Consider the following 17,601-nt stretch of genomic DNA (forward strand, 5'->3'; position numbering starts at 1 on the left):
TAGATCCCCAATTTCCGTGATATGTTTGAGCTCTTCTGGGTGAACTCTAGAGTAAAGAAAGTCGATGAATGCGTGGGCGTTGGTATTGATGTCGGTTAGCTGCTTGCGTGTGGTTTCGCAGCTGGAGGCATTCTTTATCTTACGTATCCTGTTATGCAGGAGAGTGGTCATTTGAAAATACAAAAACCCTGCGACATGGCGGTGATCACGGACGGAAATAGTATCTGGCGCAGTCATGTTTCCAGAGACGTTTGTTATCGTTTTACCGTCCTGAAAAACCTGCACAAGATCCTGTGCTCTATCAACAAAAGGCAGTAATGGATTGATTGACGTTTACGTGGTTTAAATAGGTGGTGGGATATTCCTCGATAGCGGACCAGAGCTTGTGGAGGGAGCTTCTGACATTTTCGAGAGAAATCAAGTAGGCGCTGTAGGGTGGTTCAAAGTTCTGTGAATGGATACCAGCAAAGAAACTAGTGAGGCAGACGAAGCTGATAACAGAAAACTTCATCCTGACGGTTGGTTGAACGGCTTCAATTTGAGCTGTCTGGAACTGGAAAATGATTGCTTGTGTTGCTTCTGCGGAGCAGCAAGATACTGGGGCAGAGTGATGGCGTTTTATACAAGCCGTCTTCCGGCCAGGAGGACGTCTACTGCTATTAGGTGAGACAAGTCTTCCCCTTAGTTGGAGATGTTAAAACTCCTGTCTTGCCCATATCAGGCCCAAATGTCTCTTAAAACCAGTAGTACGGTACCACCTCCAATAGGGTTTCTCTATCATCCGCAGAAATTAAAGAGTCTTTAAATGCCCAAGCGCAACACTCATCATGTTAGCCTAAACAATTGATTCATTCCAAACCAGAGAGTTCTAAGTTTGGCCCGCTCCGGTTGGTGTGCATGATCCGGTAACCCAAAAATGTGAAAACCCGCAAGTAATAAATGGGCCACATGAGCATCATCCGAGGCAAGTTTAATTTTGTGGGTTCCGTTAGTCCTGATTTAATGTGTTATATTGCGCATAAAGGAGCTGGAGTGAACCCCAACTCATTCCCACCTACAGTATCGTCTGATGAGGGGTTGTGGTGAGATATATTGCCGTACTCTCTCAGACCCTGCGGGCAGCAATAATGAAGGACAGTGATGGTGGATTGGGTTTTAATCTGGCCCCCAAGGCTTTTGTAGGGTAAGGTGACAAATACGATCTGGAGAGTGCAGAACATGAACCACATAAAAACAGTTTGCCTCAAAAACCAAAAGGCTCCTAGCTCCCAAAATGCCTTCTTCCATATATCATAACATCACATAGTCACCCACAGCTTCAAGTAGAGGACAATATGTTATACATCAGCATCTTAATTTGCAGTATATAAAGGATTAAATCAGTGTATAATACCACCGCCACCATCAAATACATAAGGGGGCTTCACAGCCCTCTTTCCCATCTCCCGAAAAACTAATAACATGAATCTTAATGGATAACCACAGCCACATGGTCATCCATATACTTGTTAATATCTCCCAACATACAGCTCGCAATGATCGCGACACACCCAAACGCAATACTCGCGTAATAAACATACGGATAAGCCTCTGAGTATGCCAACTCGCCCGCGCTGATAATCAACTGCCACTTCGTGACATTGCCGTCAACACCAGGGACATGCAGAATATGTTCCGTGAGACTGGCGCCGATGAGCTCGGCGATGGTGGTGATGGACTCCTTGTCGTAGATGCCATTTAGTAAGCAGACTTGAAGGACGTAGGCCGTGAGCTTGGGGACGAGCTTGGCGTAGAAGACGTTGTAGTAGACGGTGAATCCGATAGCACCGCCGATGACACGGATGGATAGTGTGAGCGCGGCGACGGTGGCGATTAGGTCGTCGGGGCAGATAATGGTTGTCATAATCGATGCTGGGACGACGATGCCGCCGATACCGAGACCAGCAACCACAAGAATGCCGTAGACAGCGGGGAGGTTGTCGCGGGTGGCAGCAGCCATGGCGCCAGTGCCAGCAGTCATCATGATGGATGCACCGATCAAGAGGGCGCGGTTATTGCCACGGAAGACGGAAAGTAGCCAGAGGACGACGCAGGCGCCGATAAGGATGGAGAAACCGATGGGCAGACCACGGAGTCCGACGCCAACGGGGTCATGGCCGTAGACGTTGAAGGCTTGGGTAGGCCAGAAGAGGATGACCGCAAAGAAGTTGGCCCCGGAGATGAAGGTAATGACTAGCGTCATGGCGAGGATTCGCGGGTCCTTGCCAATGCGGCGAGGGAACATGGGGTAAGGTGCGAATTTGATCTCCCAGATGGCAAAGAGGACGAGCAGGAGAGCGCCGATGAAGAGTGGGACGAGGGTGTGGACGGACGTCCAGGTGTAGCCGTAACCACCCCAAAGCAGGCCGGCAATAAAGATGATAACGCCGGAGATGGATAGCAAGCCGCCGACATAATCAACCCGAGCAAGGACTTGGCGGCGAGTGAGGCCGTTGCTATTGACGCGGGGCGGGGGGTGGTAGAAGATTACGACCATGACAAGACCGATAAAAGACCAGAGTCCGCATAGGAGACCAACCCAGCGCCAGCTGGTGTGTTGGGCGATCAACTGCGACCAAAGAACGGAGGGCGCAAATGGCAGAATGGTGAGAACGAGGATGGCAACGTATTTTCCACGCTTGGCCGTGGGTGCGAGCTCCGACGTCGCGGCGAGGGCGGTAAGTTCGTTGACGCCTGCGCCGGCACCTGCAATGGCCATGCCGCCTGTAGTTTGTTAGTTCTAGAGGCTCCGGCCAAAACGTGGCGGTTCAGGGGAACGGGGAATATACCAATGAATGGGTTCATCGTCTTTGCTGTAGAGCATACAATCATGCCAATGATAATGAGTACCGACCCGCCGATGGAAACCCAGCGTCTACCGAAGAGATCGGATAGCGCGCCAACGAAGGGGCAGACGGCAGCGAGAGCGAGCAGATTCGCAAGGACGAACCAGATCCAGCGGTCTGGGCCGCCAATGTCGCCGTAGATGACTGGAGGGATTCCGCCTGTCGAGATAGTTAGTTATCGAGGACATATAGCACCAAAGCTGTTAGAGGGGTCTCATATATGGGCTCACCGAAGAGGTAGACTGGGATCTGGGAGCTGGTCCACAAGAACGCCATGGCAACCAGGGACATGGCCCTATTGAGGGTCATCTAGCACTTGTTAGCTATATATTCTCACTCTTGTTCTCGCGCAACCACCACAATGCAACTGTCTCTGTCTCTCCCATACAATCGCTCTTCTCACTTTCTCCCGAACAACCCTCTAAGCGCAAAACCCCACGCGCGGACAAGAAGCGGAAAATAAACCTACCGGTGGCTCATGCTCATGATCCTCATCATCCCCATCCGTCCTAAACCCATTATCCCCAGACTTCCTTCCGTCCTCGAGCTTCCCGTCCTCGAGTTTCCTATTCGGACCATCCGACACAACCTCGACATGATGTTCCGCGCTCGCCTTCTCATTCGGCGGCGTCGACGACGCGTGTGAAGCCGCTGTATCGGCCATGGTTGGTAGAGTTGCTCTGGATGTGTGATGAAGGAAGGTGAACACACAGACAAATAAGAAATGCGGGGGGGTGGTGGCTCTATATATTAGGCTGTTTGAGGGCCCTGAGAGATCATCAGCGTGGGGGAAGGGAGGGGTTTATAAAGGCGAGACATAGCAAAAGGAAGGTGAGCTAAGCGTGCAGATCCACATGTCATATTAAGTCTTGTTTTCTTCGGGAAAGGAGGAGCTCTCGTTTGCATGGCTGCGCGTGGTGTGCATGCATTGGTGTGCATGCTAATGGGGCTAGGAGGGGGGTCTAGGGAGACAGGGTGATAAGTTCCATGCCATGCTACTCTATGCCCATGCCGTCCCGATCGTCTGTGTGTCGTCACTTCCTCCTCTCCGTAGGGATCAAATGGTACAGAAGAAACGAGGGGTTACATTTAGGACATCCAATATTTGACATGGTGTGGGACTAGATGGGACTACTAATGAGAGACGCACGAGCTGCGCTAAAACCCCCGCATTTCTCCGTTTCCCCATCCTTTTGGTCCCGATATTCCAATATTCCCAGATGGCGCGGCCATTCTACTGGGCTATGAGTGGATGGTCGTCTCGTCTCGTGACTGGGTCTGGCCGTGAAGGAAGGGGGTGGTGGTCCTAGGGGTCGTAATGGGCGTCGTAGTAGTGCTCTAGTGGCGATGATAGCTGGGTTGGTAAAGCGGCAGACGAGAGTAAAAGAGCGGATTTGGGATAGTGCAGTGAGGTAAATGGCGGGGTTGTCTGGGGAAGCGATTGTTTATGGTCGACATGTCAATTTCATTGACACGAATACAGCGACTAAGGCTGGAACTCCTATAGTAGCGCCTATAGGCGTATGTTGTAGTGTGGTCTAGTGTGGTGGCGTGGAGCGGCGTGGCGGTGCACCTCTTTGGGGGAAGGAACACCCCTCATCGCGATTCCCCTATTAAGAAGGAAGTGGTCGCGAGAACAACGAAAAATAAAGCTGACAAGGTAAGAACGACTAAGAAATGTAAATGACGGGTCGCTCCTACCAGTCTTGGCCAATCTCCACCAGCCTCGATCTGGGGTTTGTTGGCGCGTCTAAGGCCAATGCATAATGTATGTATGTACAGCACTGACTATGTTGTACTAAGTAAGGGCTATACTATACCTCGATGTCTATTCTTTCTCGTATCTCTACAATTCTTTGCCCCTGCATGTTCCCCTTCACTCCCTTGTAGAGAAAAGAGATGCATACTCCTTGCAATAACATTGCAGTACGAACCATCCCGTCATTCTCCGTCGACTTCCTTTGTGACCATCGTACTTCACTAGTAGATAGCGCTGTTAGTGCACCAGACAAGCCTCTCCAAGCGCCTAGGCTCTCCCCACCAACTCCCGCCGCACTCCATCTCGCCATCTTAAATTTGTCGACTGTGTAAAATTATATTAAACAATGGCAACTAATTGGCCATTCACTGCCTCTTACTGCTAATCGATCGAGCGAGAAATCCTTTCGTCACAATCTCCCTTAACCGGGTGACCTTGCGAACCCCGCACTGCTTCCCCTCATTGTGGCCATTTTAAATCGCGGGAGCCATTTAAGAAGTGGTGGTTTCCTGGGGTCAATCCCCGCAAATCGATCAAGCAAAGCCTCGGGGCCGAGGTTCTAGTTCATGTTAGCTTGCGTGGCTGGGACTGGGGGATGGTAGCGGGGTCCGTGGCGTCGGACTGGGATTTGTGTTTCAAGACGTAACACCTGCCACCTGCGTAGAGTCGCTAGGAAGACGAGGAGGGGGAAGGGCCTAACTGTACAACCCGGCGGAGATACTGGGCACCACCACGCACACATACGACGGCGCCATGCGAGTACTGGCGCCATGCACACCGCACACACCGCATACCTCACAAGCGACGCGTGGGGGCATGGATGTTCTATGATAGTTCATACGTGGCTGGTGGTTGGTCTAACTCTTATCTAGATCTAGCGTGTCGATCGCTAAACCGAGGTTTGGAGATTAAGAATAGCTGACACAGACGGCAGTTATCTTGGATCCTTGGATAGTTGATGCGGGATATGTTCTAGGCGGATGAGGGATGATGTGCAGCATTTCCAAGGCTGAGCTGGGCTGGTACCCAATGTTGGATCTGTTGCTTCATTAACATGGATAGATTTTTACAGTCGGACAGAAGGGAATACAGACCGAGGCTCGAAGATAGGATTCGTAGGATGAGTTAGTGAGAACGGTATTGGATAGAAATATACTATTCATCACGGCGCAAACACAACTTCCCGCATCGTTCGTTGCGCCATGCAGCAAATTAATCTCGCTTCTAGGTTGAGGCGCCCAGATCTGTTAAGTGGCGTGTATATCTGTAGCCCTAGACTGACATGAAGTTGATATTCTTGGCTGCGTGGATTTGATATTACGACAGGCTGGGTTTATGCCATGGTAGATAGACCGAGGTATTAGGATGGATGAGAAGAATGGGTTGGCGAAGAGAAGAGTATTGTTGGCAGAGCAGGAGTCTGTTCGCTCGAGACCTCATGAGGCTTTCGATGCCTCTACCGTGCCTTGCCAATATTTGAACGTCATATCCCCCTATCTTCGGGAATTGTAGGAATCATAACGCCTTCAACTTGGCAATGCTCCTTCACATCCTTTCCTATTGCCGCGAGAACCCAGTAGACGAGGTTAACGCAAATGAAACCCAAGCAACCAGAGGCGCGCATTGATTATTTACCAGGTGTACAGGTGTCAGCATTTACTCCAGGGGTTGTCACAATAACGTAATACATGTACGAACACATGCACATATGCACAAAGGCAGTAACATCCCGTGAATTGCTCTCTCCTATGTTTTCCCTTGCCCAAATATAGAGATAATCTCAATCAACACCAAGCCATCCACCGGCTACAGCCCGCGCGTGCCAACCCCTATAGACATCATACCAGCTGAACAGACGCCGCAGCTCAGAAAAATGCGCGTAGCCAACTATCCATCCAGTCCCTCCCCTTTCACACGCTCAAACAACAGCAATCCAGGTGCTAGTCCCAGTAACGGCAATGCTCGGCAGGTACCCAGACTTCCACTTGCGCATCCCTACTGCTCCCCAACAAACACAGCGCCATCCGCAAATGCTCGAACTGCAACCAAATAATCCATAACCTATACCCCTAGGCATGTGAGCCTTCCGGTCAGGCATCGTCCAAACTATGAGATAGCATGCGTGCGCGTCCACTCCCTCGCCGTCGCGATGGCGGCAGGCTCATCCTCCTTCCAGCGCTTGGCGACATCGGGGGCGAGAGGGTCATCGGGGTTGGGGGCACCGAGGAGGGCCTGGATGGAGAGGAGGATGGTGCGGATTTGGAGAGCTGGAGACCAGTTGCCTTTGGGGGTGAGTTAGTATTTTGGTATGTGGAGGGGTAGATGCGGGGTAGGCTGGTGGGGGATGATAAACTGACTCTTCAGCACGTCAAGGCAGATGCGGCCGAGCTTGTCGATGTTGGGGTGGTAGATCTTGGTGAGGAAACGGATCTTGGGGGGCGTCATTGGGTAATCATCTGGGAGGAAGAGTTCGAGGTTGAAGACGCCACCTGGAATGTGTCAGTATGGTGGAAGCCGGACAAACCGCAGCAAGGCTCTACATACCCTCATAAGGCGATTGTGAAGGGCCGTGGATCTTAACATCGAAATAACGCAGGTTGTCGTCGTGAGGGATGGCGCTGATTCCCGGGACACTGTATAGGACGTCAGGCTGTGGAGTCTGACATGCGCGGGGTGATGGCTTACGGTTCTGCCATCAGCCGTTCGGTCTCCTTGATGATCCGCTTTGGTAACGCGGCCATCTTTGCGGTTTTCTGTGATATTCCACTCCTGGAAGTCGTTTCAAGAGGTGATAGGAGGGTTCAGTGAGGTTTCCGTGTCTCACTGCGCGCACCCTATCAGCGGGTGAGGTGGAGGGGTAGTGGGGGGTGGTCGATCGCGTGAGTGTCGACAGAGGATGCGGAGAGGAAGCTGTAACAGGTGAGTTTGAGAAGAATCATATAGAGAAGCGCTTTTCCTACAGATAGAATATTATTTCAAAGAAAATTGTGGCTGTGACGTATATGTAAGCCTTGAGGTCTTTGTTAAATTATGCGGGACAGCGGTCAACCCCGTCGCCGATATGGCAATATCCCTCGTCAATCTGGCGCTAGTCTACTTAGGGGACGTGCTTGGGAGCTCGATCATGGGGGATGGTTCACGACGTCAATCGGCGACGCTTTTATATCCCAGGACACAATTTCGAAGGCGATCAAAAGATATACTGCGATTAAAGTGATCTATCGCCATACATGACAGATTCTGCCCTTTAATAACTACGACGCGGCGCCAGGCAATGCGCTTTGGAGCACCCGCGACCGCAGTTGGGGAGTGGCCTGCATCGTGAGCTTCCGCCCTATGGCTGGGACGCATGACGGCGCGGAGTGATGGAGAAAATTCGCGAAGAGAAGGGCATTAAGTCGGCGTTCGATAGCAGTACGTTCGATGCCAATGTCTCTATCCACGTCCAAAAGGCCGCCACGGACATTGGGTCCGCGACCATCTCGCCTTCCGGACGGGATGTAGCTATTGCTTCGTGAGTGTCCTCCGCCCAGGTATACGGGCCATATTCTGACTTGCATTACAGTAAAACCGGCCTTGACATAATCGACCTCGACTCACCGCTGAATCCCCCCCGACACCTCCGACATGGCACATCATGGAACATCGCCGACGTACAGTGGTCGCCTTTCGCCGCCCGCGACTACTGGGTCGCCTGCACCGCGAACCAGAAGGCACTGGTATGGAACCTCGCCATGCAAGAAGATACGCGGCAGGGAGCCATCGAACATACACTACACGCGCACACGCGCGCAATCACCGACATCAACTTCTCAGCCCACCACCCCGATATCCTAGCGACATGCGCGGTGGACGGATACGTCAATGCGTGGGATCTGCGGAGGCCGCGACGGCCAGCGTTGACATTTGTGGATTGGGACGCGGGCGCGACGCAGGTGAAGTGGAATCGACAAGAGGGGCATATTCTGGCGTCATCCCATGACCGATGGCTGCGGATTTGGGACGACAGGAAAGGTGCATACCCTGTGAAGTCGATTGAGGCGCATAGCTCGAAAATCTACGGTTTGGACTGGAACCGAGTTTCCGCGACGCAGATTGTTACGTGTTCGCTGGACAAGAGTATTAAGTTCTGGGACACTTCTGCGGAAGAGCCTATCCCGGAGCGAGTCATTCGAACTTCGTTTCCGGTGTGGCGTGCTAGACATACGCCTTTCGGTTGGGGACTCCTTGCGATGCCACAGAATGCCCCGGGAAACCTGTATTTGTATGACCGACGAAAGGAGGGCGTGGAATCGGATACGATGGCCCCTGCGGCGGCAGTATTTAATCACGGCGAGCGCCAGGTGAAGGAGTTCCTATGGAGATCACGCGGCAGTATTAACGAGGATGGAATGGACAACCGCGAATTTCAGCTAGTGTCCTGGGGAGACGATAAGGAGTTGAAACTACAACGTGTGGCTAATTCTCTGCTGGAAAAGGTCGGATATGTCAAGGGGAGCCAGATGACGAAGAAGCTCAATGTTACTCGCAAGGGCGCCATTTACAAAACGTTTAGAAACGTGGAGCGAGCGGAGATGGAGAAGAAGTCTGCCACGATCAAGGCGCCTCGCCTGTTAAGCAGCAGCCACGACAAAGAGAATTCATATAGCGTTCTCAGCGACGAGATTAAGAAGATGTCTCCGACGAAGAGGTTTCGGAGTAGGATGGGCATTAATGGATCGACAATGAGAGGAAAGCCCATGAATTCCGAACGGCGGAGCCAGATCAACTGGATGAGCGGTATCAAGTTCACCGCCAATGGCGGTGGCGATGATGAGGATGGGCAGGGTAAGATCCCTGCGCGGCGGCTGTCCGTCATCAGCCCCAATTTTGATATGGAAGGTGATTGGGACACGCCGGAATCACTACATGACGAGATCATCCGTGTGCACCAGCAGTACAGTAAGGTCACGTTCAACGATGTTAATATGGACACTCGCTCTGTTACGGCGTCGATGAATGGTCCGTGGGGCAAGGATGGGGAGTCGGTCTTCATTAAGGCTACAATAAAGTTTCCAGACCAGTATCCCGGGCCTAAAATACCCACGTTCACTATTGGCAAGTCGTCTCTCATATCTGATGAGACCAACGAGCGAATCTCGCAAGAGGTACAGCAGATTGCTACCGGATTTGTTGGGCGTCACCGTGGTTGTTTAGAGGCCGCTCTCTGCTACTTGCTTGGGGAAGTCAATCTCGAAGAGAGCACACAATGGCTCAAGGGAGCTGACGATGTTGATAATCTTGACGACGGCATCGCAGACGTGAGCTCTAGCGACGAAGATGATGATGACATACCGGCAACCAATTCAGCGATGATGTCTCAAGAATTGGATCCAACCTCAACAGAGGGGATTCTTGTTGCAAGTAGGCGTCATGCTAATGTACCGCTCCCGAGACTTTCAGGCGCTCGGTTCTCCAATAATGGCAGGCTCATATGCTTCTTCCCACCGAAGGAAGAGAGGTTCAAGTCGCTTCTTGGCTCGGTTGCCTTAGACAAATCGAGAGTCAAGGACGGACCTTCCTTCAATACATTTTCGCGCCTTGCTACAGAGTCGCTTCCACCGAGAAGCAAGTTCGCATCGCTCAATGAGGAGGAAGATTTCGAGTCCGATTCGTCGCAAGGCTCTGGAAGCGAATCCTCGAGCGATTCCGACTCTTCACAGTTCCAAGTCAGTGTCGCATTCGATTTCTGGCGAAAGATCCATGGCACGAGTTATCGGAAGGGGCTGTCTACAAATCGATCCAATAAGTCGAGTGGGGCTGGGACTGGAACTGGTACTGGTACCGGAACCCTGAGTAAAGGGCGGCTTTCTAAGCCTAAAAATACGATTGCGATGTACGATGTATCCGATTATTTACCGGGGAAGCTTGAGCTGGCTCAGGAATACGCCGTATTTGGCGAAGGGACGGATGTTTGCAACCACAACGCGATGATTGCGATGAAGTATGGGCACCAGGAGCGTGCAGATCTATGGACATATGCCGGGATGTTGCTACAGCACGAGGTCCCTCTCGAGATTCTTGATCAGTCGCATCGGAAGGAGCCAATCCTTGTTATTGCACGAGATATGATCAGGCACTGTAGGCGTGACAGCCAATACGACAGCGGCATCGATATGCCCTTCGACTCGAAGAACCTTGCCATATCAGGGAGAGTCAAGTGGGGATACAGCCCTCTCGCCAAAAACCTGATTGATGACCTCTTTGACCATTTCGAGAAACTGGTTGACATACAGATGCTAGCGATGCTATCTTGCGTCTTCAGCGAACCATCTGCTGTTGACCCACTGCCAAACACAGACATACGTCTTACGCAGCCACAGACTCCACTGTCAATGAAGACGCCGGCGTTTTCTTTGGATTACTTCCCGTCTGATATTGCCGTGTGGAGCGCGTATCAAAAGACCCCATATAGCTCGATACCTTCTACACCAAGGGCAGCTCTCACTCCATTTTATGGCTCCCTCGGGTCATCAAATGGGCCGTGGGGCAGTGATCCTGCGTCTGCCTCATTCTCTTGTGGCGAAACCCCCCCACTTAGGTCTACAGGGGGCAGCTTGGAGAGGCTGAATGAAAAGTTACGCCTACAGTCCCAAAGCTTGTCAACATCCCCTGATGATAGGCGGCTACTGCAGCGTGCCAATTCTGGCCTTGCAGCCAGCTTCGCTTCGAATTTGAAGAACCCTTTCTACAACACAGGTTCTTCATCGCCTCCGAATCGCAAGCGCCCCAGTCCAGTAGAGAGCATGATCAGCACTCTGACACCTAGCGCCGTGACATGGGGTAACACGACATACCTCGAGAGCGTTCGAGAGAAGTCGCCTTATGCCAAGTCGGCGTATTCCGATGACGACAGTACAACGGTGAATGAAACCCTCGTGCCAGTAACTGGTATCAGCGTCACAATGCATAACCAGAGCGCCTTCGATGACGAGGGTTGCATGTCAACTCCACTGCTTGAGTTCGAGCACACCGCGGTGTTTAAAAGCTACCGCATGCTGTATGCCGAGATGCTCTTCGCTTGGTCTCTTCCTTTCACTAGGTTAGAAATCCTCAAATTCGACTCTCTACCAGAATACTTCACTCCTGGTCCCCCATCGCCACCATTCTCAAAACCGAATGCCGCATCGATCCATTCGGTGGACCATGATATGCCGCCCTCACCGATACTCCTCGGCAAACAGGACAACCACCAGCCTGTCTCGGACCGCGGTCTCTCCATAACCGCATACTGCCTCAAGCACGAGCATCGCCTCGAACCTCTCACTTCCCCAGCCTCTACTCTAGGCGGCGCAGTCGGTCGCTGCGAGCGCTGCAAAATGACAAAGCGGCAACTTAAATGCGTCATCTGCATCGAGCCCATCACCGGCGACTATGCCGCCTGCCTATCCTGCGGCTGCGCATCACACCAAATCTGTCTCGACGCGTACCTCTCCTCATGGGACGACGAGGAGGCTACAAAAGACGACATGACCTGCGCCGGGGGTTGCGACTGCAACTGCACCCGCCGCGCCGGAATGGGCGTCGTAGAGAGCTGGGAGGTGATGATGGGCGCGCTGGAGAAGATGCGCAAGAAGGAAGCGAAGCGGGCTAAGGGGCGGGAGGCGAAGGTGCCGCCGCGGCGACTGACGGAGGAGTGGGATGAGGGGAGCGATTGGGAGGGCGCGAGGGAGAGTAGGGCGGAGGTGCCACCGGCGAAGACGCCGTTGAGGGGGACGATGGGGCAGGCGATGGGGCAGGCGCAGTTGAATTACTCGACGCTGAGTCGGAGGTTGGGGCAGGTGAGGGCGGGGGATGGGTGGATGGGGGTTGGGAGTGGGTTGAGGAAGAAGGGGAGTGCGAGTAGTACTGAGAGGGGTGGGTAGGGGGTATGATATGTGTGGAAGGCGTATGGATTGAATGCATGGGTTGGCGTTGCGATGGATTGGGGGTAGCTGTATAGTACGATAATGCTTTATATAATGTAAGATGCCGTGATCTTTAGATTCTCAGGCTTAGAATAAATATTCTCACATCTCGTTATTTGTTAATTTAGTTTATAACAATGAATTATTAAATCTATAGAAATAAAAACAAAATATTCTCACCACTCACGTATATTAATTAGTGCAGTCATATCTCCATAACTATACAAAGAACCCCTGGACACCTCAACCCATAAGCATAATAAGTCTATTAATGAGGGCATCGCTCCTTCCATCTCTGAAACCATGACCATTGCTCCGTCCGTACAGCAAAAGGGACCAAAATATCGACCTAAAACAGACTAGCCCCAAAATTAACTTAGCGAGAAACGCTAAGATTAGCTCCGACCCCACAACCACAAATTCGGGATTTTCTTAATGATATTGATAATTTCAAATATGCCTCCTCAGCTCAACAATCAGCTCTCGTAGCTCAGTTGGTAGAGCGCGGCACTAGTAATGCCGAGGTCTACGGTTCAACTCCGTACGGGAGCAAGTCTTTGGCCGGGTGGTGTAGTTGGTTATCACGTTTCGTTAACATTTCTGATGTACCGAAAAGGTCCTGGGATCGAACCCCAGCCTGGTCAATTCTTTTGCTGTTCTCGGCGTTGGATGTGATGTTGTTGTCGGCCGATGTTGACGGTATGGTATTTTGGACGTTTTTTTTGATGTTAGGGTTCAGTATGTGTGGTGGGGGCCAGTGGGGGAAAGTGATTCGCCGGCCGGCCGTTGTCCCCGATCGTTAGTGGTGCTTGAAGTAGCCAAGGGATTTGATTTGTGACTGTATGATGCAGTATTGTGCATACAGCTGTGTTCCCCGCAATCGGTGGACGGATGACCCGGGACATATATAAGATACGGTTTACCTGGACAAACATACATCTTGACCGGATGGTATCCTTATCTGCTCCCGAAGAATCCTACTGTTGCTATACTCCCTGAGACCCCCACCATTGCTAGAAACCATGTCCTTCAACGCCTCCTCCATCGTCGCCAGCACAAAGCTGAGCGCTCTCCTCGAGAAACTCCACGCCCTCTCCTCAGCTCAGGAGAACTCGTACTCACAATCCTTCTTCTACCTCACCCGTCTAGGACGCTACCTTCTCTTCGGCGAAAGCTGGTCCGCCGGCGCCGACGACCACATGCGCGATAAATTCGTCGCCCTCGAGCCTGACAAGTGCCAGTTCGTGTACCTGCTCGCGCGGAGCATGGGCGCGCTCAATATCGTCGAGGCGGGGACGAGTTTTGGTGTGTCGACGATGTATCTGGCGCTGGCGGTGGGGCAGAATGTTGCGCAGGCTAGCGCGGGTGGAGGGGTTGCGACGAAGGGGAAGGTGATTGCGACGGAGAAGGAGTCGACGAAGGCCGAGAGGGCGAAGGAGTATTGGAAGGAGGCTGGGGAGGAGGTGGAGCCGTGGATTGAGCTCCGGGAGGGTGATTTGCTTGAGACTTTGAAGGTTGAGGAGGGAATGCCGGAGAAGATTGATTTGTTGTTGCTTGATAGTAGGCTACCGCTTCACTTAACGTCGTTACGGTATTTTATCATATTACTAACACTTGCAAATAGTATGGACGCCAATGGCCCTCCCAACCCTTAAGATCATCCAACCACGACTGAGACGCGGAGCTGTTGTCATTGCGGACAACGTTGTGATGTCCAAGATTCTGTACAAGGAATTTCTCACTTATATTCGAAGTCCTGAGAATGGGTTCAAAACTATGACGGTGCCTTACAGTGGCGGCTTGGAAGTGTCTGTGTATTTGCCAGATGACCAATCTGAGTAAATCGAGGCGGTGCATGCCTCCCAACGACAATTTTATTTCCTAGTTAGCAACAACTATGTAACTGCAGAACAGATACTCCTTCATGAACCTTGATGTCGGATGTTTTATTGTGGTCCTATATTGTCAGCCTTGTGATCTACGCCGTTATGACTTCACAACCACACAGCCTTGCAGGCTTGGTATGAGCCTCAGGATTTCACAACCACAATTGGAAGGTATTGTATTCAAAAGGGCGCTGTGTGTTTGTAAGCTGTTTCTATAGCATAAATGAAGCCCAAGATCTCTATCTTTGTGTCAGTATCAATCAATATACTCAGTTGGCCTACAATTCACAAGCATGTCTACACCATCTAAAGTCGCCGGCGGCTGTCTCTGCGGCGCCGTCAGATATGAAGTCAACTTCAAGCCTGACCACGACTTTAAAAGCAATGTAAACCCCCCTCCACCCACCTATCACCCCCTCTAACACCCCCTCTAACACCCCCCAGGCCTTCATCTGCCTCTGCACCCAATGCCGCAAGCAATCCGGCGCCCTCGCCATGCACTTCTTCAACGTGACCCTCCCCTCCTTCACGTGGATCTCTCCCACCCCCTCCGCCCTCACCAACTACGAGATCATCCCCGGCAACCACCGGCACTTCTGCCGCACGTGCGGCTCTTTCATCGCATGGCAGGGTGACAGTAATCTCTCGCCTGACGGGGAGGCGCAGCTGGAGGTCTGCGCGGGGACACTGGATGAGGAGTTTTTGGTTGGGAGGAAGGATGGGGATGGGGAGGTGGTGGGGGGGACGGGGTTTGGAGAGGTGTTGTGTCATCCCGAGGGAAATATTGGGTGGGCGCAGAATGAGGTTGGGAAGGTGACGGCGGGGTTGTGTGGGACGAGGTATAAGTATGGGACTGATGCTGGGATTAAGTGTTAGTATTAGGTTGGGGATGGTATTGGGGACGGCATTGGGAATGGCAGATTTATGCGTAGTGAAGGCTGAAATATGAAGCTTTGTCGATGAAGTTTTTTTATGTTGTTTGATCTGTATGCTGTTTGATCAAAAGAGTTCCCCACCTTTGGCTCCTTATCGTCGATCTCCAGCCGAGCGCATTGTGGGGGTTTGTTTCAGGGACACGGGCCTAATCAACCCCGCGGTCAGCCTTGTCTTGTCGTTCAAAAATCGCCGACCCAGCCTGATGATATATTTCCAAATTTTGTCCAGCGGATAGCATCTAGAGATTGAATGCATAATTTGGAGTCTCCCTGTGTTTTCTAAGCAATGAAGTTACAACTTGTAGTCCCCTTGAAGCCCGGCGATGGCAGAAATAAAGGCGACAAGGGCGTCGAAGAGCTTAACGGCCAGCTGTGGCATGTATCAGAACCGCTCGATATCAAAGATGCTCGCAGCGTCAAGTTTCATTGCATTTCGTATGTATGGGGACAAGGCCGCGAGAGGCCGGGCAGCTTCTTCGACAATGAGATAAGTATCTCGGACAAGACCCGGCCAGCTCTAATAGCCGCCATTAGAGCTATCAAGGCAGCGGGTTTTGAAGCAGATGGCCCAATTGAAGAGGCGTTTTGGATTGATGCCCTCTGTGTGCCATATGCGGATGGTCCGGATCGATATGGAACTCTTGAAAGGTCAGTTTTTACCGATATCCGCTGCGAAAAGATGGATATACTGATCTTCCGAAGTATGGGGCACATCTACAGCGCCGCGGAATCGGTTATAATTATTATCCAAGATCCCGCCTGGAAGATCATCCTAGAAGCATCCTCGGGATCAACTCCTGATGCTCTTTCATACGATGATATGCAAGCGCTAGAGGGAGACAAATGGATCACCAGCGTCTGGACATACCAAGAGCTCGTCAATGCTCGTAGCATCCATTTTGCGCCAATATACCCAGAAGGCTATGACTCCATCGTAAAAGGCGAAAGGTTCTTCAACTGCACAGGATATTCCTTAGACCAGTGGAAAAAGCGTAATGACAAGACAACTAGCGAATCACTTATCGAGTTTCCAACCCTCAACACGTTTGAGGATACTTTGGCGGATTTGGCAACCTCCGGGTACCTCGGCCGCTCAGTGTTCCAGGTCTTAGCAAATATGGCTTGCCGCACATACGACCCGTTTTTCCCAGCGAATAGGTTGCTGGCCTCTCTTGGCGCATTAACTCAAGAAGTGTCTTGGGGACCTCCAACTATGTCGTTGTCCGATCTATCTGAGAAAGTCATGGCCACTTGTGAGGCGGACAATGACTACTCATTCATATACACAACCGACGAAAGAGACGAGACTCCCGGCTTGCAATGGCGCCCCGACCCGAAGCAAATCCAAACCGATCTGTCAAAACCAGTACACTTGATCCCACTTCTAAGCTGGAGCAGCTGGGGAGAACCATTCGGCGCGACTCAGACCGGGCACAAGGATGATGCAGGATTCTGGCTTGATAATATGATTCGACTGCAGCCATCGGATGCTCCAGGCGAAGAAGTTGGGCGGTTCCTAGAAAACTGGCTGTACCGACCAAAGGATCTGACCCAACCCGGGGCGGCTAGCAAGGGATTCTTCAAGCATACCGAGAGTGAGAAGCTCAGTTTTGACGAAGCAATGTTGAAGGCTTTGAAGCAGATGCGTTTTAGTGGTACTCAGGCACCCGTGATCTGCGAAGATGGCTTTTTCTTTTCATTAAAGCCCCTGGATGAGCGCCAAGACGTGGAGTTATTTGCTGCATCGAGCATCAGATGGTTATTTGGCTCTCCTGGCTTAGTGAGGTGGAAAGAGGGAGACAAGACGAAATATTCGACGGGTGTCTTTACAGGGGTCGTGAGACATGATCAAGCTAAGGCGATACTGATAGTATGAACCGAGTAGTGGTGTATAGAGAAGCATATCTTGTCAAATATTTTGCTCTAACAGCTGGTTTAGTATTAAGCTATCGCGGTGGGGTCAATGGCGCATCGGAAACTAAGTTCGGTGCGGCCCGCGGACTGCACTTGCCATAGGGTGGAGGACCACACTATTGAGACCCCTAGAATTGCAACTCGGGCATTACATTTCACTTCGGAGTTGTGAATACGACCATGATACATTTTAAGGCTACCTAATACGCTTCGCGGCTCTGCAAAATATAAACTAGATGTGGCCTGCGCGGTAGCATGGATCCGGCGAACCAGCAT

At 51.7% G+C, this 17,601-nt stretch overlaps 6 protein-coding genes and 2 non-coding genes across 8 annotated transcripts; 6 read left to right on the top strand and 2 right to left on the bottom strand.

Moving 5' to 3' along the window:
• Positions 1-1,347: 1,347 nt before the first annotated feature.
• Positions 1,348-3,934, bottom strand: VE01_04496 (uncharacterized protein). Its single transcript, XM_059463625.1, has 3 exons — positions 3,355-3,934; positions 3,116-3,194; positions 1,348-3,044 (listed from the first exon to the last, which is right to left on the bottom strand). Exon 3 carries the CDS (start codon positions 2,756-2,758, stop codon positions 1,469-1,471), a length of 1,290 nt encoding a protein of 429 aa, XP_059319769.1. The 5' UTR covers positions 2,759-3,044; positions 3,116-3,194; positions 3,355-3,934; the 3' UTR covers positions 1,348-1,468.
• Positions 3,935-6,363: 2,429 nt separating this feature from the next.
• On the bottom strand, positions 6,364-7,677 carry UBC13 (ubiquitin-conjugating enzyme). Its single transcript, XM_018273971.2, has 5 exons — positions 7,605-7,677; positions 7,330-7,554; positions 7,189-7,277; positions 7,002-7,133; positions 6,364-6,926 (listed from the first exon to the last, which is right to left on the bottom strand). The coding sequence occupies exons 2-5, from the start codon at positions 7,383-7,385 to the stop codon at positions 6,751-6,753; spliced, it is 453 nt and encodes a 150-aa protein (XP_018131258.1). The 5' UTR covers positions 7,386-7,554; positions 7,605-7,677; the 3' UTR covers positions 6,364-6,750.
• A 101-nt stretch (positions 7,678-7,778) lies between these two features.
• On the top strand, positions 7,779-12,767 carry VE01_04498 (uncharacterized protein). The gene is made up of 2 exons (XM_018273972.2): positions 7,779-8,158; positions 8,210-12,767. Exons 1-2 carry the CDS (start codon positions 8,010-8,012, stop codon positions 12,546-12,548), a joined length of 4,488 nt encoding a protein of 1,495 aa, XP_018131265.1. The 5' UTR covers positions 7,779-8,009; the 3' UTR covers positions 12,549-12,767.
• Positions 12,768-13,068: 301 nt separating this feature from the next.
• On the top strand, positions 13,069-13,142 carry VE01_04499 (the record flags this gene model as incomplete). The annotated part of the gene is made up of 1 exon: positions 13,069-13,142. It is a non-coding gene; the product is annotated as a tRNA-Thr (tRNA).
• Positions 13,143-13,148: 6 nt separating this feature from the next.
• Positions 13,149-13,234, top strand: VE01_04500 (the record flags this gene model as incomplete). The annotated part of the gene is made up of 1 exon: positions 13,149-13,234. It is a non-coding gene; the product is annotated as a tRNA-Val (tRNA).
• Positions 13,235-13,453: 219 nt separating this feature from the next.
• VE01_04501 (uncharacterized protein) lies at positions 13,454-14,666 on the top strand. Its single transcript, XM_018273973.2, has 2 exons — positions 13,454-14,150; positions 14,215-14,666. The coding sequence occupies exons 1-2, from the start codon at positions 13,613-13,615 to the stop codon at positions 14,430-14,432; spliced, it is 756 nt and encodes a 251-aa protein (XP_018131281.1). The 5' UTR covers positions 13,454-13,612; the 3' UTR covers positions 14,433-14,666.
• Positions 14,667-14,737: 71 nt separating this feature from the next.
• VE01_04502 (uncharacterized protein) lies at positions 14,738-15,352 on the top strand (the record flags this gene model as incomplete). The annotated part of the gene is made up of 2 exons (XM_018273974.2): positions 14,738-14,862; positions 14,921-15,352. Exons 1-2 carry the CDS (start codon positions 14,770-14,772, stop codon positions 15,350-15,352), a joined length of 525 nt encoding a protein of 174 aa, XP_018131282.1. The 5' UTR covers positions 14,738-14,769.
• A 345-nt stretch (positions 15,353-15,697) lies between these two features.
• VE01_04503 (uncharacterized protein) lies at positions 15,698-17,287 on the top strand (the record flags this gene model as incomplete). Its single annotated transcript, XM_018273975.1, has 1 exon — positions 15,698-17,287. One exon carries the CDS (start codon positions 15,698-15,700, stop codon positions 17,285-17,287), a length of 1,590 nt encoding a protein of 529 aa, XP_018131283.1.
• Between the last annotated feature and the right edge of the window lie 314 nt (positions 17,288-17,601).

Source organism: Pseudogymnoascus verrucosus, assembly GCF_001662655.1.
Source record: "Pseudogymnoascus verrucosus strain UAMH 10579 unplaced genomic scaffold scaffold_16, whole genome shotgun sequence".
NCBI lineage: Eukaryota > Fungi > Ascomycota > Leotiomycetes > Thelebolales > Thelebolaceae > Pseudogymnoascus > Pseudogymnoascus verrucosus.

Bases quoted from the DNA above. Each gene is read 5' to 3' on its own strand.
- VE01_04496 (XM_059463625.1), bottom strand. From the start codon at position 2,758: ATGGCCATTGCAGGTGCCGGCGCAGGCGTCAACGAACTTACCGCCCTC.
- VE01_04498 (XM_018273972.2), top strand. From the start codon at position 8,010: ATGGAGAAAATTCGCGAAGAGAAGGGCATTAAGTCGGCGTTCGATAGC. The intron at 8,159-8,209 runs GTGAGTGTCCTC...CTTGCATTACAG, and splicing joins CGGGATGTAGCTATTGCTTC to TAAAACCGGCCTTGACATAA.
- UBC13 (XM_018273971.2), bottom strand. From the start codon at position 7,385: ATGGCCGCGTTACCAAAGCGGATCATCAAGGAGACCGAACGGCTGATG. The intron at 7,134-7,188 runs GTATGTAGAGCC...GACACATTCCAG, and splicing joins TTCACAATCGCCTTATGAGG to GTGGCGTCTTCAACCTCGAA. The intron at 6,927-7,001 runs GTCAGTTTATCA...TCACCCCCAAAG, and splicing joins CTGCCTTGACGTGCTGAAGA to GCAACTGGTCTCCAGCTCTC.
- VE01_04501 (XM_018273973.2), top strand. From the start codon at position 13,613: ATGTCCTTCAACGCCTCCTCCATCGTCGCCAGCACAAAGCTGAGCGCT. The intron at 14,151-14,214 runs GTAGGCTACCGC...ACTTGCAAATAG, and splicing joins TGATTTGTTGTTGCTTGATA to TATGGACGCCAATGGCCCTC.